This window comes from Sminthopsis crassicaudata, chromosome 2, assembly GCF_048593235.1.
Source record: "Sminthopsis crassicaudata isolate SCR6 chromosome 2, ASM4859323v1, whole genome shotgun sequence".
In the NCBI taxonomy this organism is placed as follows: Eukaryota; Metazoa; Chordata; class Mammalia; order Dasyuromorphia; family Dasyuridae; genus Sminthopsis; species Sminthopsis crassicaudata.
Window position 1 is genome coordinate 256,292,573 of NC_133618.1, and position 22,194 is coordinate 256,314,766.

General features: G+C 36.4%; 1 protein-coding gene across 1 annotated transcript in view; it reads right to left on the bottom strand.

Moving 5' to 3' along the window:
* Nucleotides 1-2,174: 2,174 nt before the first annotated feature.
* The window catches only part of LOC141555772 (uncharacterized), a 39,297-nt gene continuing 19,277 nt past the window's right edge, over nucleotides 2,175-22,194 (bottom strand). Inside the window, exons 3-6 of the mRNA XM_074288956.1 lie at nucleotides 19,137-19,225; nucleotides 10,190-10,316; nucleotides 9,315-9,410; nucleotides 2,175-6,071 (exon numbers count right to left, since the gene is read on the bottom strand). Of these exons, the coding sequence (XP_074145057.1) occupies nucleotides 4,495-6,071; nucleotides 9,315-9,410; nucleotides 10,190-10,316; nucleotides 19,137-19,184 (1,848 nt within the window). The 5' untranslated portion in view covers nucleotides 19,185-19,225 and the 3' untranslated portion in view covers nucleotides 2,175-4,494. The remainder of the gene's footprint in view (nucleotides 6,072-9,314; nucleotides 9,411-10,189; nucleotides 10,317-19,136; nucleotides 19,226-22,194) is intronic.

The window sequence follows — 22,194 nt, forward strand, 5'->3', positions numbered from 1 at the left end:
TGATTAGACAGACTCTTAGATCTTGGAACTCAAAGAAAGCAACTTCCAACTTATCCAAGTAGTTTTTGACTACAGAAATAACGGATTGAGTCAAATATGAGGAAAAGAATTGAGTGGAACCTATAAGTGTTTTGAGTAGAAACATGAATGAATTGCTCAGTTTTTTAGCAAAAGCTAATAAGAGACAATTATTCTAATGATAATACTTTAGATCTGCTCCAAGGTAAAGCTGGTTCTCTCCAGCTGGCTGTTAGTCCAGAGTGAAAGGGAGAAAGAGCGGTATTTGGTAGAAAGATAAAATTTAATGTATAGGATGGCAAAGAGTTGTCTATAGTCAATAATCTTTTTTAAAATGTATTATGGGGCAGCTAGGTGATGCAGTGGATAGAGCAGCAGCCTTGAATTCAGGAGGACCTGAGTTCAAATTTGGTCTCAGACACTTAACCCCAGCCTCAAAATAAATTAATTTAAAAAAAAAAAGTATGATGGTCCATGATTAAAAACAAAACATAGATGACAGGCCTTGAAAATGAAATTATTTCCTGAAAGACTAAACTGGTTCTGAAGCAGTGGAAACCTACCATTTTAGTCAAAAGCCTCTACCGTGACCAGAATGTTACCCTTACCCTGGGATGATAATTCTGTAATCAAGTCCAAAGGCAAGAACCAAGGTAACAGACTGCAAGACATAGCCTTCCAGAATTCCTGATAAAGTCCTTGACATAGGAAAAAATTGCACATGGCAAGCAGAGCAGAGCCCTACTATTTTTAAAAGTCCAGTGATAAAATATTCATTCAATAAGGAGCTCATTTCTATTAACAATGGTGCTGCCACTGTAGGGAAGGTTTCAACAAATGGGAAATGATTAGGTAAATGTTGGGTTTATTCATTTAAAAATTCAAGAGCATGGAGCTGGAAGTACTATTAGCTCTAGTCAAGGAATCCAGACAACTCTTAATTGATCAGAAAATCTTTCTGGCACCTGGAATCAGGAAAAGGTTAAGAAGCATCTTCCAAATACTACTAATCAATTTTTTTTTCTTATCCATAACCAGATAAGCTCAGAAGCTAACAGCTTCTGCTGGGAAGTATTGCATTTATTCACTTCACTTTCATAGCTACTCTTCACTGAAATTTCTAATGTATGATAAAGTCTGAACTAAACCTTAAAAGTTTCCCCAAATTTTAACTATATTAGTTAATAGCAGTATGAAAAGATTAAGTTATAGTCTTACTGTAAGCCAAAGAATAACAAAATATAAATATCTAAGAATAAATTTGGAGACCAAGGCAGGAATCTTCAGTAAGAAAGAACAGATGTAAGAGTTATCAAAGCCAAAAAAGATGAGGGACTAAATCTTATATCCTTATGGGAGTAGCATTGCAGGGGAAAATCCAGTGCCCTCCACTGAACATTATATGATAAGGGATATAGTCTGTAGGAGCATAAAAGGTACTGCAGGTAGCCTGGTCACAACAGGGTAGATTTAGGTGTCCCTAGTTTACATCCTAGAAGGTTCTCAGAGCTAAATCACATTTAAGTTGTCAATGTCACCATTTTATTAAGTGTTAACAGATCCCTCCCTTTTCTCACACATCCAAATTAACCACCAATTACTATCTGTATTACTAGTTCTTGGGACCCTCATTACCACTCATCCAAATCACTGCAATGGTCTCTCTTTACTTCAACCCATCCTACATATAACTACCTAATTAATGTTTACAATGCAAAGATCAGATTGTATCAGTATCATTAAATCTTTTAAGAACACTATTTTTCCTACAAATTAAATCCAAACTCCTTAGCCTGGCATTCAAACCCTTTCCAATCTGATTCAAACTCCCTTTTATCATTTCACATACTGGGTGACTCACCATCCCTGAAACCACCTTATTCTTTTCTGTATCTGATTTTGATCAAGTTATTTGTACTTAACTGTGAACTCTTTTGAGGCAGAGGAGTTTTACTTAAAACTTTGGAGGTCTCCCATAACTTGGCAGTAAGTACCTGTACATAGTAAGTACTCCAGTGTTTCTTGAAGCTGAACACCCTCTACCAATCTTATATATCCTTCAAGGCCCAACTCACATATTGCCTCCTTTCCATGAAGTAATCCTTGATTACCTTAGCCATAGATTCTCTCCCTCAGTTGATTTCACATAATTTTTTCCTTCTTTTTTATATACTTATTGGAACTTATAAGCAGCATAATCATAACAGACTAAGGGATGAGGGCAAGGCATGCTAGTGTCTTTTTTTTTTTTTTCCAGCCTAAACACAAATTTCCAAAAGTCAGAGGTTAAACTAGAAAAAAAGTGCTGGTTACTACTAACCTTATTTCTTATTCATTATAACCTCATTCATAAACAATCCCATTTCTCTCATAGGAATTCCTAAATCCTACTTTAGATTATATAACTTTTTCATCTGATTTAGCTCTTGAGCTTGACTATTAGCCTACCATATATCTAGCCAACTAGGTTTTATTTTTACAGCATTAACTGATACAAAGTGACTCCTAGCCATTACTCAACTCCCTAGATATTTTATTCAGTCTCTCAAACTTGAGTGGAGTTAGAGGTAGCTATTTTTTCAGATAATTTCTCTCTCTGAAAGACAAAACACCATAGCTAGACAACTAAACTTATCACATAGGTTTTCTATACATTTTAGTTCCTTCTAGAAAGCTATTAATACATATCAGCTCACAGAGGTGATTATCAGAAACTCATTTGCTAATAATTTCTTCCGCATGGTGTAGGATGATCACAGGAAAACAGATCTAGAGCTGGAAAGGACCTCAGAGGCTATCTATATAGTATCAGAAGTGGAATTTGAAACCAGGACCTCCTGATTTCAAGTAAGCAATGGATGTATTTGTTGACTAAAATCATTCACTTCAGTTTGTACTTTGATCCCTGGAGTTAAATGAATACTTGGTTTCCTGCTCACTTTTGAACAAAAAAATAAAATAATTTACAAACTCTAGATAAATCTTATTTTAAAAAATACTCATCTTTCATCTTTGCTTTAAAGTAGCAAATAATCAAGAGTTTATTTTGAAGATCAGAAAGCAACTCCAGTGAAAGAGTCCTATTTCTCTCAAGCCTGATACTTCATGGTTATTTCCTAGAATGAGCCCAGAAAGCTACTTTAACAACACTATTTTATGCTGCTTTTCATATGTTAATGAAGTCAAGGAGTTCTGTTTTTTCATGATCTCTAGAATAAAATCATTCTACACAAGTCTTGCTGGCATCTTGACTGGCAGCTACTGCCACAGTTCCTTGTAATACCAGCAGAAAAACCCACATTAGTTTATTTCTTATTTTATGAGCTTTGAATCAGCAAGATGGTTCCAGGGCAATGGGGCATGCACAACAAAGCAAAGTTCTTTGTAAGTTTTCTTTGCAGATGCATAATTATTTTGCTCTTGAAAACATTTCTTCAGTTTTCAAACCATCTCAAGGGCCTTTAAAAAAATTGTTTCACAATATTCCAAGTCTTTTGCAATGAACATGATGTAGATGACCACTATGCTCTTTTAATGCGGCTTTGCCCGCCCCCCCACCCCTTTCCCCCCTCTCCGACTATGTGACCAGCAGCATTATGGCAACAGCAACTTTCAAATATTCTTTGTGAAGAAAGTCAACATTTGTCAAAACTCTAGACCCACAAGTAACTTCAACACCAATGGTCAAACAGGTTTCTCCTGTCCTAGGAGTTCCCTTTACAATATATGTAGTACAATAATATTTCTTCTCCTTTTTCAATTTAAGCACTGGAATCTAGTTGAACAGCTAAACAGAGTCAAAGATAAAAGCATATAGAGTACTATACATATGGTGCCAAAATTGGTAACCTCATTTTGAGTAGTTTGGAACAAGATATTTGTAATATGTTTTGAAGAAAATATATGGAAGTCTTTTGGAGGCTGCTGTTGGAAGACAACATTGCCCAAAGTTTAATATAAACAGAGGAGGAAACTCTACTCTTCAGCAGTTGCCAAACTGGAATGCATGCATCTCATAAAACCACATCATCAAGGACACCAGGTCCGCTATTATTGTCTCATTGTTTCTACCTGTTTTAAGTATGCAATTTTTATCTCTTCCCTCCAGATAAGTTACTAGTAATACCTACTCACCTAGTACTTGTGTCATAGTTTTAATTTTGTTCATACAGGTAGATCTGACCTGGTTCACAATTTCTGATTTTTTTTTCTCACCCCATCTTGGATGAGCTGCCCCTAAAGATTATGCTTCCTGAATGAGATCTGCCCATTAATACTCTAATGCCTCTATTGCCCTGGCTTCCCATACCAAAACAGGATATTAACCCATTCTACTGTATGTTGTCTATTTAGACTTATCATATCCTTGTAGATTGTGAGCTCTTCTAGAGCAAGAAACATGTCTTATTTAATAGTTCTATTTTACCACAAACATAAAATTGCTATTTATTTAAATAGGTGCTTAATGAATACTTGTTAATTATATTTATGAAGTTTCCCTTCCACATGAGTTTTTTGATGCCGAGTAAGGTGTGTACTCCACCTGAAAGCTTTCCCGCACTCATTACATTTATAAGGTTTTTCTCCAGTATGAACTCTCTGATGTTGAGTAAGGTATGAAATCTGATTAAAGCATTTCCCACATTCACTACATTCATAAGGCTTTTCTCCAGTATGAATTCTTTGATGTTGAATAATGGATGATCTATTGCCAAAGGCTTTCCCACAATAATTACATTCATAGGGTTTCTCTCCTGTATGAATTCTCTGATGTTGAATAAGGTATGAAATCTGACTGAAACATTTCCCACATTCATGACATTCATAGGGCTTCTCTCTAGTGTGTAATTTCTGGTGTTGAAAAATTGATGACTTGTCAGTAAATGATTTCCCACATTGTTTACATTTATATGGTTTCTCTCCAGAATGAATTCTCTGGTGTTGTACAAGTATTGTACTTCGAGTGAATGATTTTCCACATTCATTGCATTCATAGGGTTTCTCTCCAGTATGAATTCTTTGATGCTGAGCAATGGATGACCTGCTGCTGAAGGTTCTTCCACATTCATTACATTCATAGGGTTTCTCTCCAGTATGAACTCTCTGGTGTTGATTAAGGTGTGTACTCCGGCTGAAGGCTTTCCCACATTCAGCGCATTCATAGGGCTTATTTCCAGAATGAGTCCTAAGATGTTGAGTAAGCTCTGTACATCGCCTAAAAGTTTTCTCACATTGATTACAGTTATAAGGCTTCTCTCCTGTATGAATTCTCTGATGCTGAGTAAGGGAAGAAAGATGACGGAAGGCTTTTCCACATTCATTACAGTCATAGGGTTTCTCTCCAGTATGAATTCTCCGATGCTGACTAAGGTGTGTATTCTGGCTAAAGGTTTTCCCACATACAATACATTCATAAGGTTTCTCTCCAGTGTGAGTACTGTGATGCTGAAGGAGGTGTGCACGCTGGATGAAAGCTTTGCCACACTGATTACATCCATATGGTTTCTCTCCAGTATGAATTCTCTGATGTTGAACAAGGTTTGCACTCCGACTAAAGGCTTTTCCACATTCATTACATTCATATGGTTTCTCCACAAGATGAATTTTCTGATGTTGAATAAGCTGTTCATGTTGACTAAAAGCTTTCTCACATTCATTACATTCATAGCGTTGTTTCTTCCCTGCATATATCTGATGTTTAATTGGATCTAAATTATGCTTGAAGATCTTTCTATCTTTATGAATTTTACCATCTCCCATGTGAAGTCTCTGTTTTGTAATAACGACTGAACTTAGATTAAAGTTGATTCCAAATTCATTACATTCAGGACCTATCTTTCCAGTGAAAGCTTTTTTGTGGTTGACAGTCATCTGCCTCAATTGTTTCTCCTGGATTCTCTTATGCAACCCTAACTGGTTATCCCAATCAAAGGGTTTTTCTAATTTAGAATACCAAAGACCACTTCTTGTGAATCTTTCCACCATTGCTTCTTGGGATGGTTCTTTTTCTTGCTTTACAGTTGACTTCTTGATTCCAGAACTAGTTTCCCAGTCTGAAATTAAAAAAAAAAAAAAAAAAGCAAATGCTCATTGTTTCATCTCCTGAAAGAACTGAAACTTGCTAAGTGAAACTGAGAATGTTAAGTACAGCGTATATGGCTTTGATAGCTCTCAAATATGGTCACATGAAACATGCTCATCCCTGTAGTCCAGTTTTCTCCTGGTCCTTGATGCTATCTGACTCATTATTGTGCTATTGTTAGCCACATTCTAATATAATGTCCTTTATCTGCTGATAAATCTCTAATGGCTTCTCATAATCCTCAATCTCACAAAGTGTTCCATAATCTAGCCATAATCTACACATTTAAAATCCATTACTCTTTGATGTATATTCCCCCAAATCTATTTCCCACATCATTCCTGATTCTAAATCTTCGATCAAATATTTTCCCTGCTTAGAATATCTAATCCTCTTCATCTATTTAAATCCTTAATGAAATTCAACTCATGTTACTCTCCTCCAAAAAGCCACTAAGATCTCCCCTTTCTCTGGATAGTATAGTTATTTGTAATATCCCCTAATAGTTATATAATATCCCCTAATACTTCAAGTTCCTTAATGGCAAGGTGTAAGTCTTATTCCTTTTTTTTTTTTTTTGGGGGGGGAGAAGGGAGAAGGACTACAGATAGCAATGTGTATTAAGTCTAGAAAAGTTAGCTGGAACCATATTGTGAAAGGTCATAAAGGTCTAAATAAAGGAGTTTACTCTTAGAGGCAATAGGAAGATACCAGTACTTTCTTGAGCAGAATCAGCCCTATATTTTATACATTTTTTTTTTTTGCAACTATGGATCAGAAAGGGAAGAAAGTAGAGCCAGGGAGACCAATTAGAAGGTGACTATAATAATTCAATCAAGAGATGATAAAACGGACTTCCTAAAGCACATGGTGTCCACTGGGCCAGACTAATCCATGAAACAATTACAGAATGATATGTGAGCATATATAATTAAATAGTATGTTGTATATTTGAAGCTATAAGTAGTCTTGAAGTTCAATAAAATGGAAAGATCAATCTAGGCTGAGGTGGTGGATGAAAGCAGACCTAAGACCTGTGAATGCTAGAACATGAGAGGAGAGATATCAGTTATGGTAAAGACATATTTCTATATAAGAGCCATGAATGAATAAAGAAAAAAGAGGCTCAGCCACTAGCAGTGATACATATCTTGAATCTTATCATGGTGTGTGAGGGTATGAGTATACCAGTATACTTATCTCAACCAGAACTTGCGCCTTAGCTCCTAGCTACATGGAGCAAGCAATGAGAATTGAGAATCAGATTCTGTTTAGTTGTTCATCTGAATTATTGTCAGCTTCTAAGCACTACCTTACCACCAATTTGTCTATGTCCTGATGCCCCTTGCAAAACTGAGGTTAGATTCCCATCCTAATCATCCTCAGAACAGCAAAAAGTGGTCTCTCTACAAGCCACCCAATCCTACAACATTCTAACGTAACATTTTAGGAAAAATTTTCCTGAGGCAGCACGTAAGATGCTTTGTTTAGAAAGGAGAAAGGAGACTAGTGTTAAGGAAACCAGCTATAAGTTGTATTAATCAAGTCAAGAGGTATTATGGACTCTATTTAGAATGAAGAGTATAAGCCAAATGCTAGATATAGTTTAGAGAAGTAGCAGTGAGACAGAAATTATTAATAACTTGAATATAGGGAAAGGAAAAATTCAACATAAATCTATACATATGAAGGGTGCTTGTAAATAAGGAAACACTGAAGAATATTAGAAGAAGCAAAAAGGACATTTCTAATTTTCAATCTTTGTCCTGGGATACAGAACCATTACAAAATCCAGAAGAGTTTTAGAAGTATGAGGAAGGGATGTCTACTCTCACAAGAGGATACCATCAAGGAAATTCAATCAACGTGTATTTATTAAGCATCTAATGGAAAAGTTCCTGGCCTCAAGGAATTGGGGAGGATAACACCTTCTTAACTAAGTGTAGTTAAAACAAATACAGAAATTAATACAAATTTAATACAGAATAAATACAAAGTAATTTTAGAAACCTCCTAGCAGTTGGGATGAATCAAAAAAGATTTCATGTAGAAAGTGGTGCTTGACTTGAATCTTGCAGTAAACATAGGATTCTATAACTATCAAAGGTGAGCAAAGAGCAAAGAGTATTCATTCAAGGAATGGTGGGAATGAACAAGAAGGAGATGCAGCCCCATGAATGAGGAAGGCCAGTGTAGCCACACTAGAGTGTGGGAAGGGGAATAATGTATAATAAACCTGGAATGGAAGATTGGGGCCAACTCACAAAAAGACTTAAATGTCAAACAGAGGAGTTTCTTTGTTTCTAGAATCAATGGAGACACTAAATTTATTGTGTAGGGGAGGAGTGATATGTTGAGACATGTTTGGAAGCTAAGTGGAAGATGCTTTGGAGCTGTCTGGGGCTTTAGTCAGTCTTCTTAGCTATGTCTTGTCACTGGAACCTGATGACTTTGGAGGAGAGGGTTGAGGCTGACAATCCACCTCACTTAAATCCAATTTACTCTCAAGTCAAGACATGACATTTGTGATGTCATCAGTCTTCTTCAAGAACAAAGAATGAGCAATAACAAACAACAACCATCTGGTTTGGAAAATAGAATATATATATATATATATATATATATATATATATATATACTTAGAAGGGTTTTTGCAATACTTCAGGAGAGAAGAGACAAAAGGGTAACTGTATGAGAGGAGAGGGGTAGGAAGATTATCTAAGAGTATATGATAACTATCTTAAACAATTTGAAGGCTTGTCCTATGGAGTAAGTAGATTTCTTCTGCTTTATTACAGAAGACAGAACTAGAAGCATTGGGTAGATTCTCATCATACTTGATCTAAATTTAAAGAATTTCCTAACAGAGATAACCAAAAAATGGAAGGGGCTGCCTCAAAAAGTATTGAGCTCTTTCTGAGCCTTGAATTTGCTTCAAGGAAAATCTGGGTAATCATCTATAAACAATGTTATAGAAGTGATGAATATACTGGGTGATCACTGGAAAAGATTACCTTTTAATTCTCAGATTCTATGATACTGTAAAGTAAAATCAGGTTATTAGTTCATACCAAATGGTTTCCATCTTTTCCACAGATCTGGAGAATGGGGAGCTTTGAGGAAAGCTATCCAACAAACATTTCCAAGATTTTATTTCTTCCTGCCTAACACTTCATTTACCTGACTTCCATTTACTTGGTTCTCCTTCACTTACCTGGGCAGGTGACTCTTGGGATTTCTCTCTCCACTATCCAGGGCTCTTCTCCTTGTTGCAATTTAGATATCACATCAGGTTTGGAAATTTGATAGCCTGCTCACATAAAAAAAAATATATATATACATATATATACATATATGAGTATTTGTGCTGAGACACAGAACCATTACAGAATCTAGGCTCAGTCTGTGGTCATTAGGATTTCTAGAAGACTCATGATAGTATTAAGAGATGCCTCATTTTCCAGAACCAAGGCCCAGCAAGTAGGCTGTATGTTCATGCATAACAACAATCCTTTGTGTTCTCCTTCTGGAACTAATGGTCCCTGAACTCAGGTGAGCATCAAGCCCTGACCTGAAGCTCTGCTATGAAAAGATAATCTTGCCTCACTGTTTCTGCTGTGTTTCACTATTGTTGCTACACTATCTAGCCATAAATATATAAATCAAGAATCAGCCACACTAAAATGGATTCCCTGCTCCTCACCTTCCCACTAGGGGATGGTCCCTGGCATCTGTGTGTTTAATGGCAAGTCATTTCTCTGACTTTGATTCCTAACTCGCCTGTCTCTAGCCTGCTCCACTCAGCTCCAGTCATCCACAGCTTGGAGGGTGGTCCTTTCCTGTTGACAAAGAAGGGGGGTGATTCTGAGTTCAGATTTGGCACAATAGAGGTGCCCATTTTTTACTCTTCAAATTTAAGGCCAGTTAACCTAGAAAAGAGAGGCAGGAGTATCCCATCTGTGTATTTAAGACTCTAATAGACATGACTGAAGCCCAAGTTCAGCTAACCACTTCAAGAGACATGCATCTTTTAAAAGTTGCAGAACTAAAGATAAATGATTTTGAGTCACAGAAGAAACTGCTCCTTACCCAAAAAGAGTAGATTCCTATAGTTTTCCAGCATCACATCTCTGTACAAGACCTTCTGAGCATGATCTAGCTGTTTCCACTCCTCCTGAGTGAAGTCCACTGCCACATCCTCAAATGTCACTAAGGCCTAAAACAGCAAACATATTTCTGTTTATGCATGGCCCTTTCCCAATTCAGTGGTAACAGTGGGAATGGAAAACAGAGAAAAATACCAGAGTCAAAGCAGTAATGAAATTAGTAAGAATTGAGTGTGGGAACTGGAAAAAAAGAAAAGAATTAAAGGTGATTTCAAGATTTTAGGCCTATTTGACTCAGAAAATGAGATACTCTTAATGGAAAAAAGAATTTAGGAAGAATGATTTGGATTTGTTTTGTTTCATTTGGGAAGGAGGGGAGAATGGGAAGGTTGTAGAATTCAAATAAAACATGATACACTCTTCACTAGATTTCTAAGAATTTTTGTACTTTTCAAGTCTCCCCTTTGGGCCATTAGGAATAAGAAAGGGAAAGCAGGGAAGATCTATACAACCACCTTGTTCAAGAAATTCCTGTTCTCCAACCCTCACAACTGTATCATTTAAGGGAAACAGCTTAGAGATCATCTTGCCAAACTCCCTCACTGACTGAAGGTCTCAGAGATGAAACGATTTACATGAGGTCCAACAGGAAGTTAAGGGACAACTGGCAATGATGCCCAGCTTTTCCAGCACAATATACAGGGAAGTTGTTTCTGCTTAATAAAAGGAAATTCATCCAAACAAAAAACACATATACTACTCAAAATCACTTTTTACAAAAATTCTATCCAGAATTCAAAACACTCCCCAGAAACTTTTCAAAATTCCAGAAATAAAAGTTTTTGTTTAATGAAAGATTGTCAAAACCAAAATATTCACTTCTGTTTGGCTCTTACTTTATTCATATAAAAAACAAAGAATCAAATTAGATATCTGTAAGGTCCTTTTCAATTCCCAAACTCTAGGGATTAGACAATTTATAAGAGGGAATTAGATGATGCAGTGGATGGAGCACTGGATCTGGAATTAGGAAAACTCATCTTCCTGAGTTCAAATTCAACCTCAGACACTTACAAGCTGTGCTTAGGCAAATTACTTCAATTTGTTTGCCTAAGATCCTCATCTGTAAAATGAGCTGGAGAAGGAAATGGCAAACTACTCCACTATCTCTGCCAAGAAAATCCCAAATAGGGTCACGAAGAACCAAGCATTGGGAAGTATAATAGATTGTTCATCAAATCAATGATTTATTTCAGGGGTCAGCAAACTATGGCGCACTGGCCAAATGCAGCCCATAACTTGTTTTTGTATGATCGAAAAACTGAGAATGTTTTGTTACATTTTTAAGTAGGCAGCAGGTCAGACTTGGCTTGTAGGCTATAGCTGGCTGACCTCTGGTTTATATGAACAGTTCCCAATCTGGGCATTGTTCTCATGGGAATACAGATAAATACAGATACTAAAAATATCCCATTTTATGACTGTTTCTAGAAATGCAATGTGGTCAAAAGCAGACTGTCTAGAAATGTAGAAATATATACACAGATGTGACTATAAAGCAATGATGGCAATTTTATTTTGTATTTATGGATATCCACCTCATTATTTTGTATACCTCATCTATTGAGCAACTGAAGATAAAGGCAATTCCAAAAAATTATTAGAGTTCCAACTCTTCAAGAGAAGGGAATGTCTTTTATCTTTCTTTATAAACCCCCGGTGCTTAGAACAGTATCTGGCACAGAATATTTATTGACTGAATGACTACCATTAAGTTGGAATTAAATTAATAAATTAAGAGAGGGAGGAAATTGAAAGACATTTTTTCTAATTAATACATTTAGATTTAATAGGTCTATCTTGAAATCCCCAGAGCACTCAAGAACATTTCCAGGTACTCATGGTACAATTACCTGTGAGCTGGCTTAGGCCATCATTAGGAATCAATATGTCACACAAAGTCTAGTAATACCCATCCTGGACCTTTTGCAGGAGTACCAGCCCCCTCTCTTCCTGCTGCTCCATAGTTCAAGAGCACCAGGACTCTAAGCCCCATTTCTCCTTCCAATCCTTTCCCTTCTTCATCCCTTTCTATCCCACTTGGTTCCTTAGATTATGCAGGCTTCTTAAATGTAAAAGTCGTTGTGTTTTGTATGTGAGTGTGTTTTATTAAAGGAAAACAAAAGCAAAACAAAAATAAAGACAGGAAATCATCCCCCCCCTTTTAACTTTCAACATCTTATATGTTTTCTAGTAGCTTCCTAACTTTATTAATTTGTACTGAGCAGAAACCAAACCAAGGGAATATGCAGGTTTATGAGTAAGCACAGAAAAATATGATTATGGTTTTCATAATTATCAAGATGATACGTGTAATGAATCTACTAATAATTTAGATTTCTCAGAGCTGTCTTTTCTGGCTTGGGAGCCAAAAACTCACAATGCAACTTAAAGTTATCAATAATTCTGACTACAGCTATATTCTTATGCTATACTATACCTCTGTACATAAGTGAATCAAATCAAGAACCACGGAAAACTGTTCCTATCACAGAACTCTCGTTCTGTACTCTGGTGAGAGGGGGTGGTCCCAACCCTCCAGCTATAAAACAATTCAAGAAATGCTGTTCATTTGTGAGTTTGTCATGGGAAATCAGTCAAACCTTAGAAATAATTGTGTTGCAATTCAGTTTGAGATTAGGAAATAGAGATAGATTTGAGAATCATCTGCATAGAGACAGTAATTAATCCATAGGAGCTGATCAGATCACTAAGTGAAATAGTATATAGAAAGTAGAAGGAAGAACCCTGAGAATGAATACCTATTAGCAATAGGGTTAGTAAGAGAACATAGAGATAAGTAAGGTGAAAGAAGACTGGAAAGCTGGTAGAAGATATGAAGGGGCTTTAAACACCATACAGAGGATTTTACATTTGTTTCTAGAAATAAATGGGGAATAATGTGGTCAGAACTATGTTTTAGGAAAATCACTTTGACAGTTGAATGGAGGATGGACAGAAATGGAAGAGATTTGAAGCTGGGTGAACCCCCAGCAGGCTATGGCCATAGTCCAGGTGTGAGGTGACAGGACCTGCACTAGCTTGGTGGCCCTCTCAGAGAGAAGGAATATGTGTATGTGAGGTATGGTACAGAAACTCATAGGACTTGGCAAGAAAATGGATATGGAGGTGAGGGTAGGGAACTAAAAGTGACACCCCCAATTACTCTGGCTTTTACTGACTGGCCAATAAGAGCAACCCTACAAATGGTGTTCCATTCTTGCCTCCAGGATTTTGCTTACGCCATTCTTTCTTACTGTTCAGTTACTCCCTCCTTTATCCTTTCTAACTGGCCAAATAGTAACCATTTTTCACATCAAGCAAAGATCTCATCTTATTCGGAAAACAGTCTGCAACACACCCACCCCTGGAAAAGAGGAAATTTCTGGTTGGAATGAGGATTGAGGTGGATTCCGGGAAGATGGTGGGAGTTCAACAAAAAAACACCAAATTCTCTAGATTTCCTCTACAAACAAAACAAAATTATGCTCATGGCGAATGTTTAACCCATGTAAAGTGTGAATACCTTTAGGCTAGTTCTGCTAAAAGTAGGGAGTCCTGGGGCTAACTGGGTTTGGAGGTTGCCTCAGCCTTACTCCACAGGAACTTTCAACACTGGGACAGCTCAGGGAATGGGGATCTGAGTCCAGTAAGATTGCTCCAACCTCAAATGATAAAAAATGCCAGGCCCACCTGTGCTACAGAGATGCAACCCTGGGCAAAAAGGAACTGGAACATCCTATGAATGCAAGAGCAGTAGGGGGAGTGAAGCTACTGGCTGAAGGCACTTCCAAGAGGATAAAGTTCTTGGTTTTGGGTTCCAGGCCAGAGGGGACAACTGAAGTGAAGCCAAAGACTTCATATCTCCACTCCATAGCTCCAATTAGAGGTGTTATACTAGTAAGTTCTCATTTTAAAAAATGAATAGGCAAAGGAGAAAGAATCTAACCATAGAAATTTAGTATGGGAATAAGAAGATCGGGGTTCATCCTCAGAAGGAAATGAAGTAAAAAAAAAATCCTCTCCTCTATAAAAAATAGCCTTAAAATGCCCAGAAAGAATTTACAGAACTCAAAAAAAGACTTTAAAAATCAAATGAGACTGAAGAAAAACTTTAAAAAATTTAAGAAAAACAAGAAGAGTATGAAAAAAAAAAGTCAAATCAACTAGAAAAAGGAGATCCAGCTCTTAAAGAAAATGACTTTTTGAAAATTAAAATTGGGCAAGGGGAAGCCAGTGAAGCCCTAAGAAACCAAGAACTAACAAAACAAAATATAAAGAATGAAAAAAAAAAAAAAGAAAAAGAAAAAGAAGAAGAGAATGTGAAACATTTTATAAGAAAAACAAGGAAGCAAAGAAAAGATGGACAGTCATGAATATGATGTCTTCTATTATTATATATGCTTACTTGAAATGACAATTTATTGTTACATATTTTGAATTCTCCCTGATGTTATAGTAGGCACATGACAATATTTTTTCCCCTTTTTCTGTCTTTATTTTTCTATTTTGTTGTTTCTTATTTTGTATTTAGTTTTAAATAAATAATTTTTTAAAAAATTGAATGATCAGGATTTTGGTTTAAATGGGAAGTAGAAACACTATATCAAGGAGGTTGTGAGAGTCAGCTCCTACTGACTGTAACTTTCTTTATGAGCATTTATATCTTGGAAATTGGTACATGCTACTAATCAGGGATTGTCATTGTTGATTGTTTACACTTAAGAAAATATTAATAATGATTAAACCTAAAAATGAGTGAGAAAATATTATGATACAGACTGAATTTTAAAATGTGTCAATATTTTAACAACTTTTGTTGTTGAGAGCTGGTTGTTAAACTAACACATCTCTATAGCTCACAAATATTTCATTTAGCATTTTGTGGGGCTGAGAGAAAATTTCAAATTCTAACTACTTGTTTACCTAATCTAGTATCCATCATCAGTACTCTAGATGTAAGCTACATTGTATCTACTTCTTCCTCTAGGAATTTCATCCTTACTCCCTTTTCCAAGCCTCTCTACACTTTTTTCTGCAGCTCCCTCAGTCCCTTCACTGTGACCTTTGGAATTGAAAATAAACATTTCTATAGTCTTAAACTTTTCCCGAAATTCTCTTCCTTCTCACTTTAAGTATGGAGAATTCCTCTAGCTCCCTGATCCCTAAGTTCCCTGTAATACCTCGACTTCAACAAGTTTCATCTCTCCTCTGCCTCAGTCATGTTTTTGGTATGACAACATTCAGACTTCACTATCTCTTATAATTCACAATTCTGAAGTCCTACTCTCTGACTACAATCTCCTATTGCTCTCCCTCACCTTATGCCTACTTTTGCCTTTATCTTGATCTCAGAACCTTTCTATACACCAGCTCCTCAATCCAACATTTATCAAGCACCTACTAGAGGCAAAATTCTATGCTAGACATTGTGATATAAAGGCAAAAACAAACAGATTTTTAAAAAATACAACCAAAACCCCAACAGTCTCTGGCCTCTATTGGAAGAATAAGTGTAGACAACTATTAGTACATAAGAGATCATTTGAAAAGGGAGAATTCTGACCAGGGAGTTTCTCGGAAGTGGCGAAACCTTGAACCTTGAAAAGAAGACAAGAATTCTGAGATTAGGGAGGACTACTCTTTCTCCATGGACCAGAGCTGCCTCCTCCCTCCCCCATTAGAGGGCTAGAGGTGGGAACACTAAACACTTTCCCAGGCCTTTCATAGAAGGCTCACAACCTTTTCAATAGCTCCATTTTCCATCAGCAGTTCTTGGCTTTTGCTCCATGTCCAGTACTCCTTAGTGCCTTTCCCCCTGCTTTTTAGCTTCCTTTTGTGTCCTGCCCTTTCCCATAAAATTGTTAAGCTCCTGTAGGGCAGAGACATACTCACACTCTGTCTTTGTCTCTGTTTTTATTTGCATCCCTAGCACTCAGCTCACTGCCTGGTACACAGCAGACACAAGTGTTGAATTGAAATGAATCCAACTGAATTTCGTTCATTCACTACACAGAGGTGGAACAAGGAGAATGGGCTTATTTCATGGTCTCTGCAACTTGTGAGGCCACATCAACATAAGCTCTAAATTTCTGAGGCTCAAGATTTCTCCTTTTTCTGAGTCTAACACAGGCCTTACGTGCCTCCCCTCATCAGCAGATCCCATGGCGACTTCAGTTCTCTAGTCTCCACTCAATAACTGACTGTTCTAGTGCCCTTTTCCCATTCTTTTATCTGTTAATATCAATAACTGATAACCCTTTCCCTTCTAAGTAATCATTCAGTAAACATTTTTAAGCACCAATTTAAGGTAAGCCACATGCTAAGAGGCATTAGGAATACTACTGAACAAATATCCTCTCTCTACCATAAAGAGATTTATATTCTTCTAGGAATAAATAATTGCTACAAAGAAAAGAGTTCTATTTAAAATATATACAAAGTGATTAGGGAGTCAGGGCATTGAGAAAGGCTGGAAGTACTAAGGGGCAGTAGGGAAAGGCCTTTTGTAGGTGGCAGGAGAGGTGAGCACTGAATAGAGCTGGAAGTTCCAAGAGGTATTAGTGAAGATGTAGAACATTTCAAGCATGGGGGCCAGGCTATGTACAAAGGCAGAATGTGGAATATAGTATCTGAAAATCTGAAGAGAGGTCAATTTGGCCAAAATGTACAGCAAACAATAAAAAGGATGAATTATCAGTTTGGAAAGTGGGTTGGAGGTAGATTGTGAAGGGCTTTAAAATGCCTTAACAGGGCAATTTGAATGCTATCCTAGAGGTAATAGAGAGCCACCTGAGTCATCTGATCAGATTTGTGTTTTGAGAAAATCAATTTGGCAGTAACGTGGATTGCATCAGACTGCCAAGCAGAATAATTTCATAAAACACAATGCTGACTGGATCCTCTACAGATTCATGCTATCCTAACCTCTCAGATTCATATTGCCAGGATTTCTCAATAAATCTGCTTATTTATCATTTGTTGATTCCTTGTCAAATTTCTTATTGCAATTATACCAATGTTATTTTTAATTTCCCCTGCCACCCAAACTCAAATAAACCTTCTCTTCATTCTCAAAAGATGACCTGCATTTCTATTATGAAGCCATCTAATGTGAGCTGCCTTGTCTTCTTTTCTCTGTGCATCCAAGTCTTAGTATTCAGCTCCCTTACCTTTATTTCACAGACAACTCCTAGGACTTCATTTCTAAATTCCACAACTACCTTTACTTTGCTGTACTGCTGTCATCTCAAACTCAACATGTGCAAAGGTAAACATATTTCTTCTCAAACCAACTATTCTTTCAAGTTAAGCTATCTCAATTGTACCAAAATTCACCAAGTCACTCATGTTCAAAAACTTTGTTATTTTTGCCTGATTCCTCTCACCCTTATTTAATCAGTTGCTAAGTTGTACCAATTATGTTTTCACAATGCTTGCAAAGTTCACTCCAAATACTAACTATTTAGTTCTATGACCATGGGCACTTACCCTTTCTGTGCTTCAATTTCCTAATCTGTAAAATAACAAAACCAGACTCTCTTCACACTGTCAATATCCTAGGACATCACTGCTATCAGTTGAGACCATTAAATAGGCTAGGTGGGCTTTATTTCTCTAATCTCTCTATTCTGCTGCCAGAATTTTTCTGATTTTCACTGCTGCCAATAAATTCTTCGAGTACATGTGTAATCAAGGCATGCCTCAGCTCAAAATCTGTCAATATCCACTTACTGACAACCAAATAAAAGCTGTAGAGGTCCAAATGAAACAAGTAATCTTACAACAAGATGTTAACTCAGTGGAATTGATAAAATGATTCTCTAGTTTACATGTACTTAGTACTTAGTATACAAGTTGACACCTAGTCTATAAGATTGACACCTATGAAGATGTTCTTATAATAGAGTATATAAGAGCTAAGAGATCTGAGAAGGAAGACAGACTAAGACATAGAGACCTTCTTGGTGACTGTCCTGTGTCCTTCACAGTCTGTTTCCTTCACCTGGGGCCAAGCTAGCTTTCTGGGGGACTTTCAGATGGGCCTTAGTCTTAGTGGAGAAGTGAAGGAGACAGGACAGCCACCACAAGAGTCTCTGTCTTCAGGTCTCTTTGAGTTCTCCTCTAGGTCTGACTGACCTCTTAAATACTCTATTACAATTAAATCCATTCATCATACTGAGTATAAGCCAATCATTATATCACTAGGGAACCATTATTTGTTATAAGATTAAATCAATCATACTGAATTTAGAGAACTATTAATCACCATGTTAAACTAGATAACCATTGTCTCAATTCCACTTAGTTAACACCTTGTTGTAAGATTCCTTGCCTCAAGTATATTTCTCCAGAGTTCTGGACCATTACAAAAAGCCCAAACTTCTAAAACTGGTTTGAGGAAAAAAAATTAAAAGTTCTCCACAATCTGGTACCACAAGAGCCTTCAGTCTCTACTATATTCTAGTCAAACTGGAATACTTTCCCCTGTACACAGCCCATGTTTCCCTACTTTCCTACCTTTGCTCCCATCATCCATTCATTATATATGGAATATTTTCTTCCCCTGATCTATTGCAATGTTACTTATCTTTAGACCCAGAAAAAATCCCAAATAACCTTTACTTCTTTGGACATTACGTATGTCTGTGTCTTTTTGTTCTGAATGCATTTCTATTTTATGGAGGGACCCAAATAGAGATGAAGTTACATTTTTATCTTCCCCAATAGCTGGCACAATGCTTTTATGTATCAGATAAGTATCTACTTAACAAATTTATGACCATTCTACCCAATAAAGATATTTCTATTTTAAGAATTTATTGAAATAAGATGGTACTTCAGGAAACAGACTAAAAATCCCAATTTACCTGAGGCCTAGATAGCAGGAGCCCAGGAACCATATCCTTCTCCTTCATGTTTCTCACTTGTGGAAGGGAAGAGTCCCGTAAAGGCAAACCTGGGGGAAAGAAGAAAAAAGTCACAATGAAAACAAAGCTACTTGTCACAACTTAGTTATGGATTATATTTCAATGGCTCCAAGGTGGGCATACCCTCTACTGTATAGACTGAAATCTTTTCTCATCCTATACAATTCCTGTCCATGTCTTTGGTTTTTTTTTTTTTGTTTGTTTGTTTGTTTTTTTGTTTTGTTTTTTTTTTTTAATTTAATTTAATTTTATAAATATAACTTTTTTTTTTGACAGTACATATGCATGGGTAATTTTTTTACAACATTATCCCTTGCACTTACTTCTATTCAGATTTTTTCCCTTCCTCCCCCAACCCCCTCCTCCAGATGGCAGGCAGTCTTATACATGTTAAATATATTACAGTATATTCTAGATACAATATATGTGTGTAGAACCGAATTTCTTGTTGCACAGGAAGAATTGTATTCAGAAGGTAAAAATAACAGTTTACACTCATTTCCCAGTGTTCCTTTTCTGGATGCAGCTGATTCTGTCTATCATTAATCAATTGGAATTGGATTAGCTCTTCTCTATGTTGAAGATATCCACTTCCATCAACATACATCCTCATACAGTATCATTGTTGAAGTGTATAATGATCTTCTGGTTCTGCTCGTTTCACTTAGCATCAGTTGATGTAAGTCTCTCCAAGCCTCTCTGTATTTCTCCTGTTGGTCATTTCTTACAGAACAATAATATTCCATAACATTCATATACCACAATTTACCCAACCATTCTCCAATTGATGGATATCCATTCATCTTCCAGCTTCTAGCCACTATGAAAAGGGCTGCCACAAACATTTTGGCACATACAGGTCCCTTTCCCTTCTTTAGTATTTCCTTGGGATATAAGCCCAGTAGTACTATGGCTGGGTCAAAGGGTATGCACATTTTGATAACCTTTTGGGCATAATTCCAGATTGCTCTCCAGAATGGTTGGATTCTTTCACAACTCCACCAACAATGAATCAGTATCCCAGTTTTCCCACAGCCCCTCCAACATTCATCGTTATTTGTTCCTGTCATCTTAGCCAATCTGACAGGTGTGTAATGATATCTCAGAGTTGTCTTAATTTGCATCTCTCTGATCAATAGTGATTTGGAACACTCTTTCATATGAGTGGAAATAGTTTTAATTTCATCATCTGAAAATTGTCTGTTCATATCCTTTGACCATTTATAAATTGGAGAATGGCTTGATTTCTTATAAATTAAAGTCAATTCTCTGTATATTTTGGAGTTGAGGCCTTTATCAGAACCTTTAACTATAAAAATGTTTTCCTAATTTGTTACTTCCCTTCTAATCTTGTTTGCATTAGTTTTGTTTGTGCAGAAACTTTTTAATTTGGTGTAATCAAAATTTTCTATTTTGTGATCAATAATGGTCTCTAGTTCTCCCTTGGACACAAACTCCTTCCTCCTCCACAAGTCTGAGAGGTAAACCATCCCATGTTCCTCCAATTTATTTATGATTTCGTTTTTTATGCCTAAATCTTGGACCCATTTTGATCTAATTTTAGTATGTGGTGTTAAATGTGGGTCCATGCCTAGTTTCTGCCATACTAATTTCCAGTTTTCCCAGCAGTTTTTGTCAAATAATGAATTCTTATCCCAAAATTTGGGATCTTTGGGTTTGTCAAACACTAGATTGCTATTTTTATTCACTCTCTTGCCCTGTGAACCTAACCTATGCCACTGATCAACTAGTCTATTTCTTAGCCAATACCAAATAGTTTTGGTGACTATTGCTTTATAATATAGTTCTAGATCAGGTACAGCTAGACCACCTTCACTTAATTTTTTTTTCATTACTTCCCTTGAAATTCTCGACCTTTTGTTGTTCCATATGAATTCTGTTGTTATTTTTTCTAGGTTATTTAAATAGTTTCTTGGAAGTCTGATTGGTATAGCACTAAATAAATAGATTAGTTTGGGGAGTATTGTCATTTTTATTATATTCGCTCGGCCTATCCAAGAGCACTGAATGTCTTTCCAATTATTTAAATCTGACTTTATTTTTGTGGCAAGTGTTTTGTAATTTTGCTCATATAATTCCTGACTCTCCTTTGGTAGATATATTCCCAAATATTTTATACTATCGACCGTCATTTTGAATGGAATTTCTCTTTGTATCTCTTGCTGTTGGATTGTGTTGTTAATGTATAAAAATGCTGTGGATTTATGTGGATTTATTTTGTATCCTGCGACTTTGCTAAAATTCTGAATTATTTCTAATAGCTTTTTAGCAGAGTTTTTGGGATTCTCTAAGTATACCATCATGTCATCTGCAAAAAGTGATAATTTGATTTCCTCATTTCCTACTCTATTCCTTGGATCTCTTTCTCGGCTCTTATTGCCGAGGCTAGAGTTTCTAGTATGATATTGAATAGTAATGGTGATAGTGGGCAACCTTGTTTCACTCCTGATCTTATAGGGAAAGGTTCTAGTCTATCGCCATTACATATGATGTTTACTGAAGGTTTTAAATATATGCTCATTATTTTAAGGAATAGTCCATTTATTCCTATACTCTCAAGCGTTTTTAGTAGGAATGGATGTTGGATTTTATCAAATGCTTTTTCTGCACATGTCTTTGTTTTTTAATATGAATTTTATTTTACTTTTTTTAAATCAAAAATTTACTCTCACCCACCTTCTCCCTCCCTAAAACAAACCCCAAAGCCTTACAACAAATGTGGATAGTCAAGCAAAACAAATTCCTGCATCAACCATGTCCAAAAATGTATGATCATTCTGGACCTTGAGTCCATTAGCTATGAGTCAGGAATTGTGTTGTCCACTTCATATTCAGTACCCTAGAGTTAAAGTTGTTCATTGCATTAAACAGTGTTCTTAAGTCTTCATATTGTCTTTATAATGTTGTGATTCACATATAAACTATTCTTTTAGTTTTGCTCACTTCACTATGCACAAATTCAAAAAGGTTTTCCTAG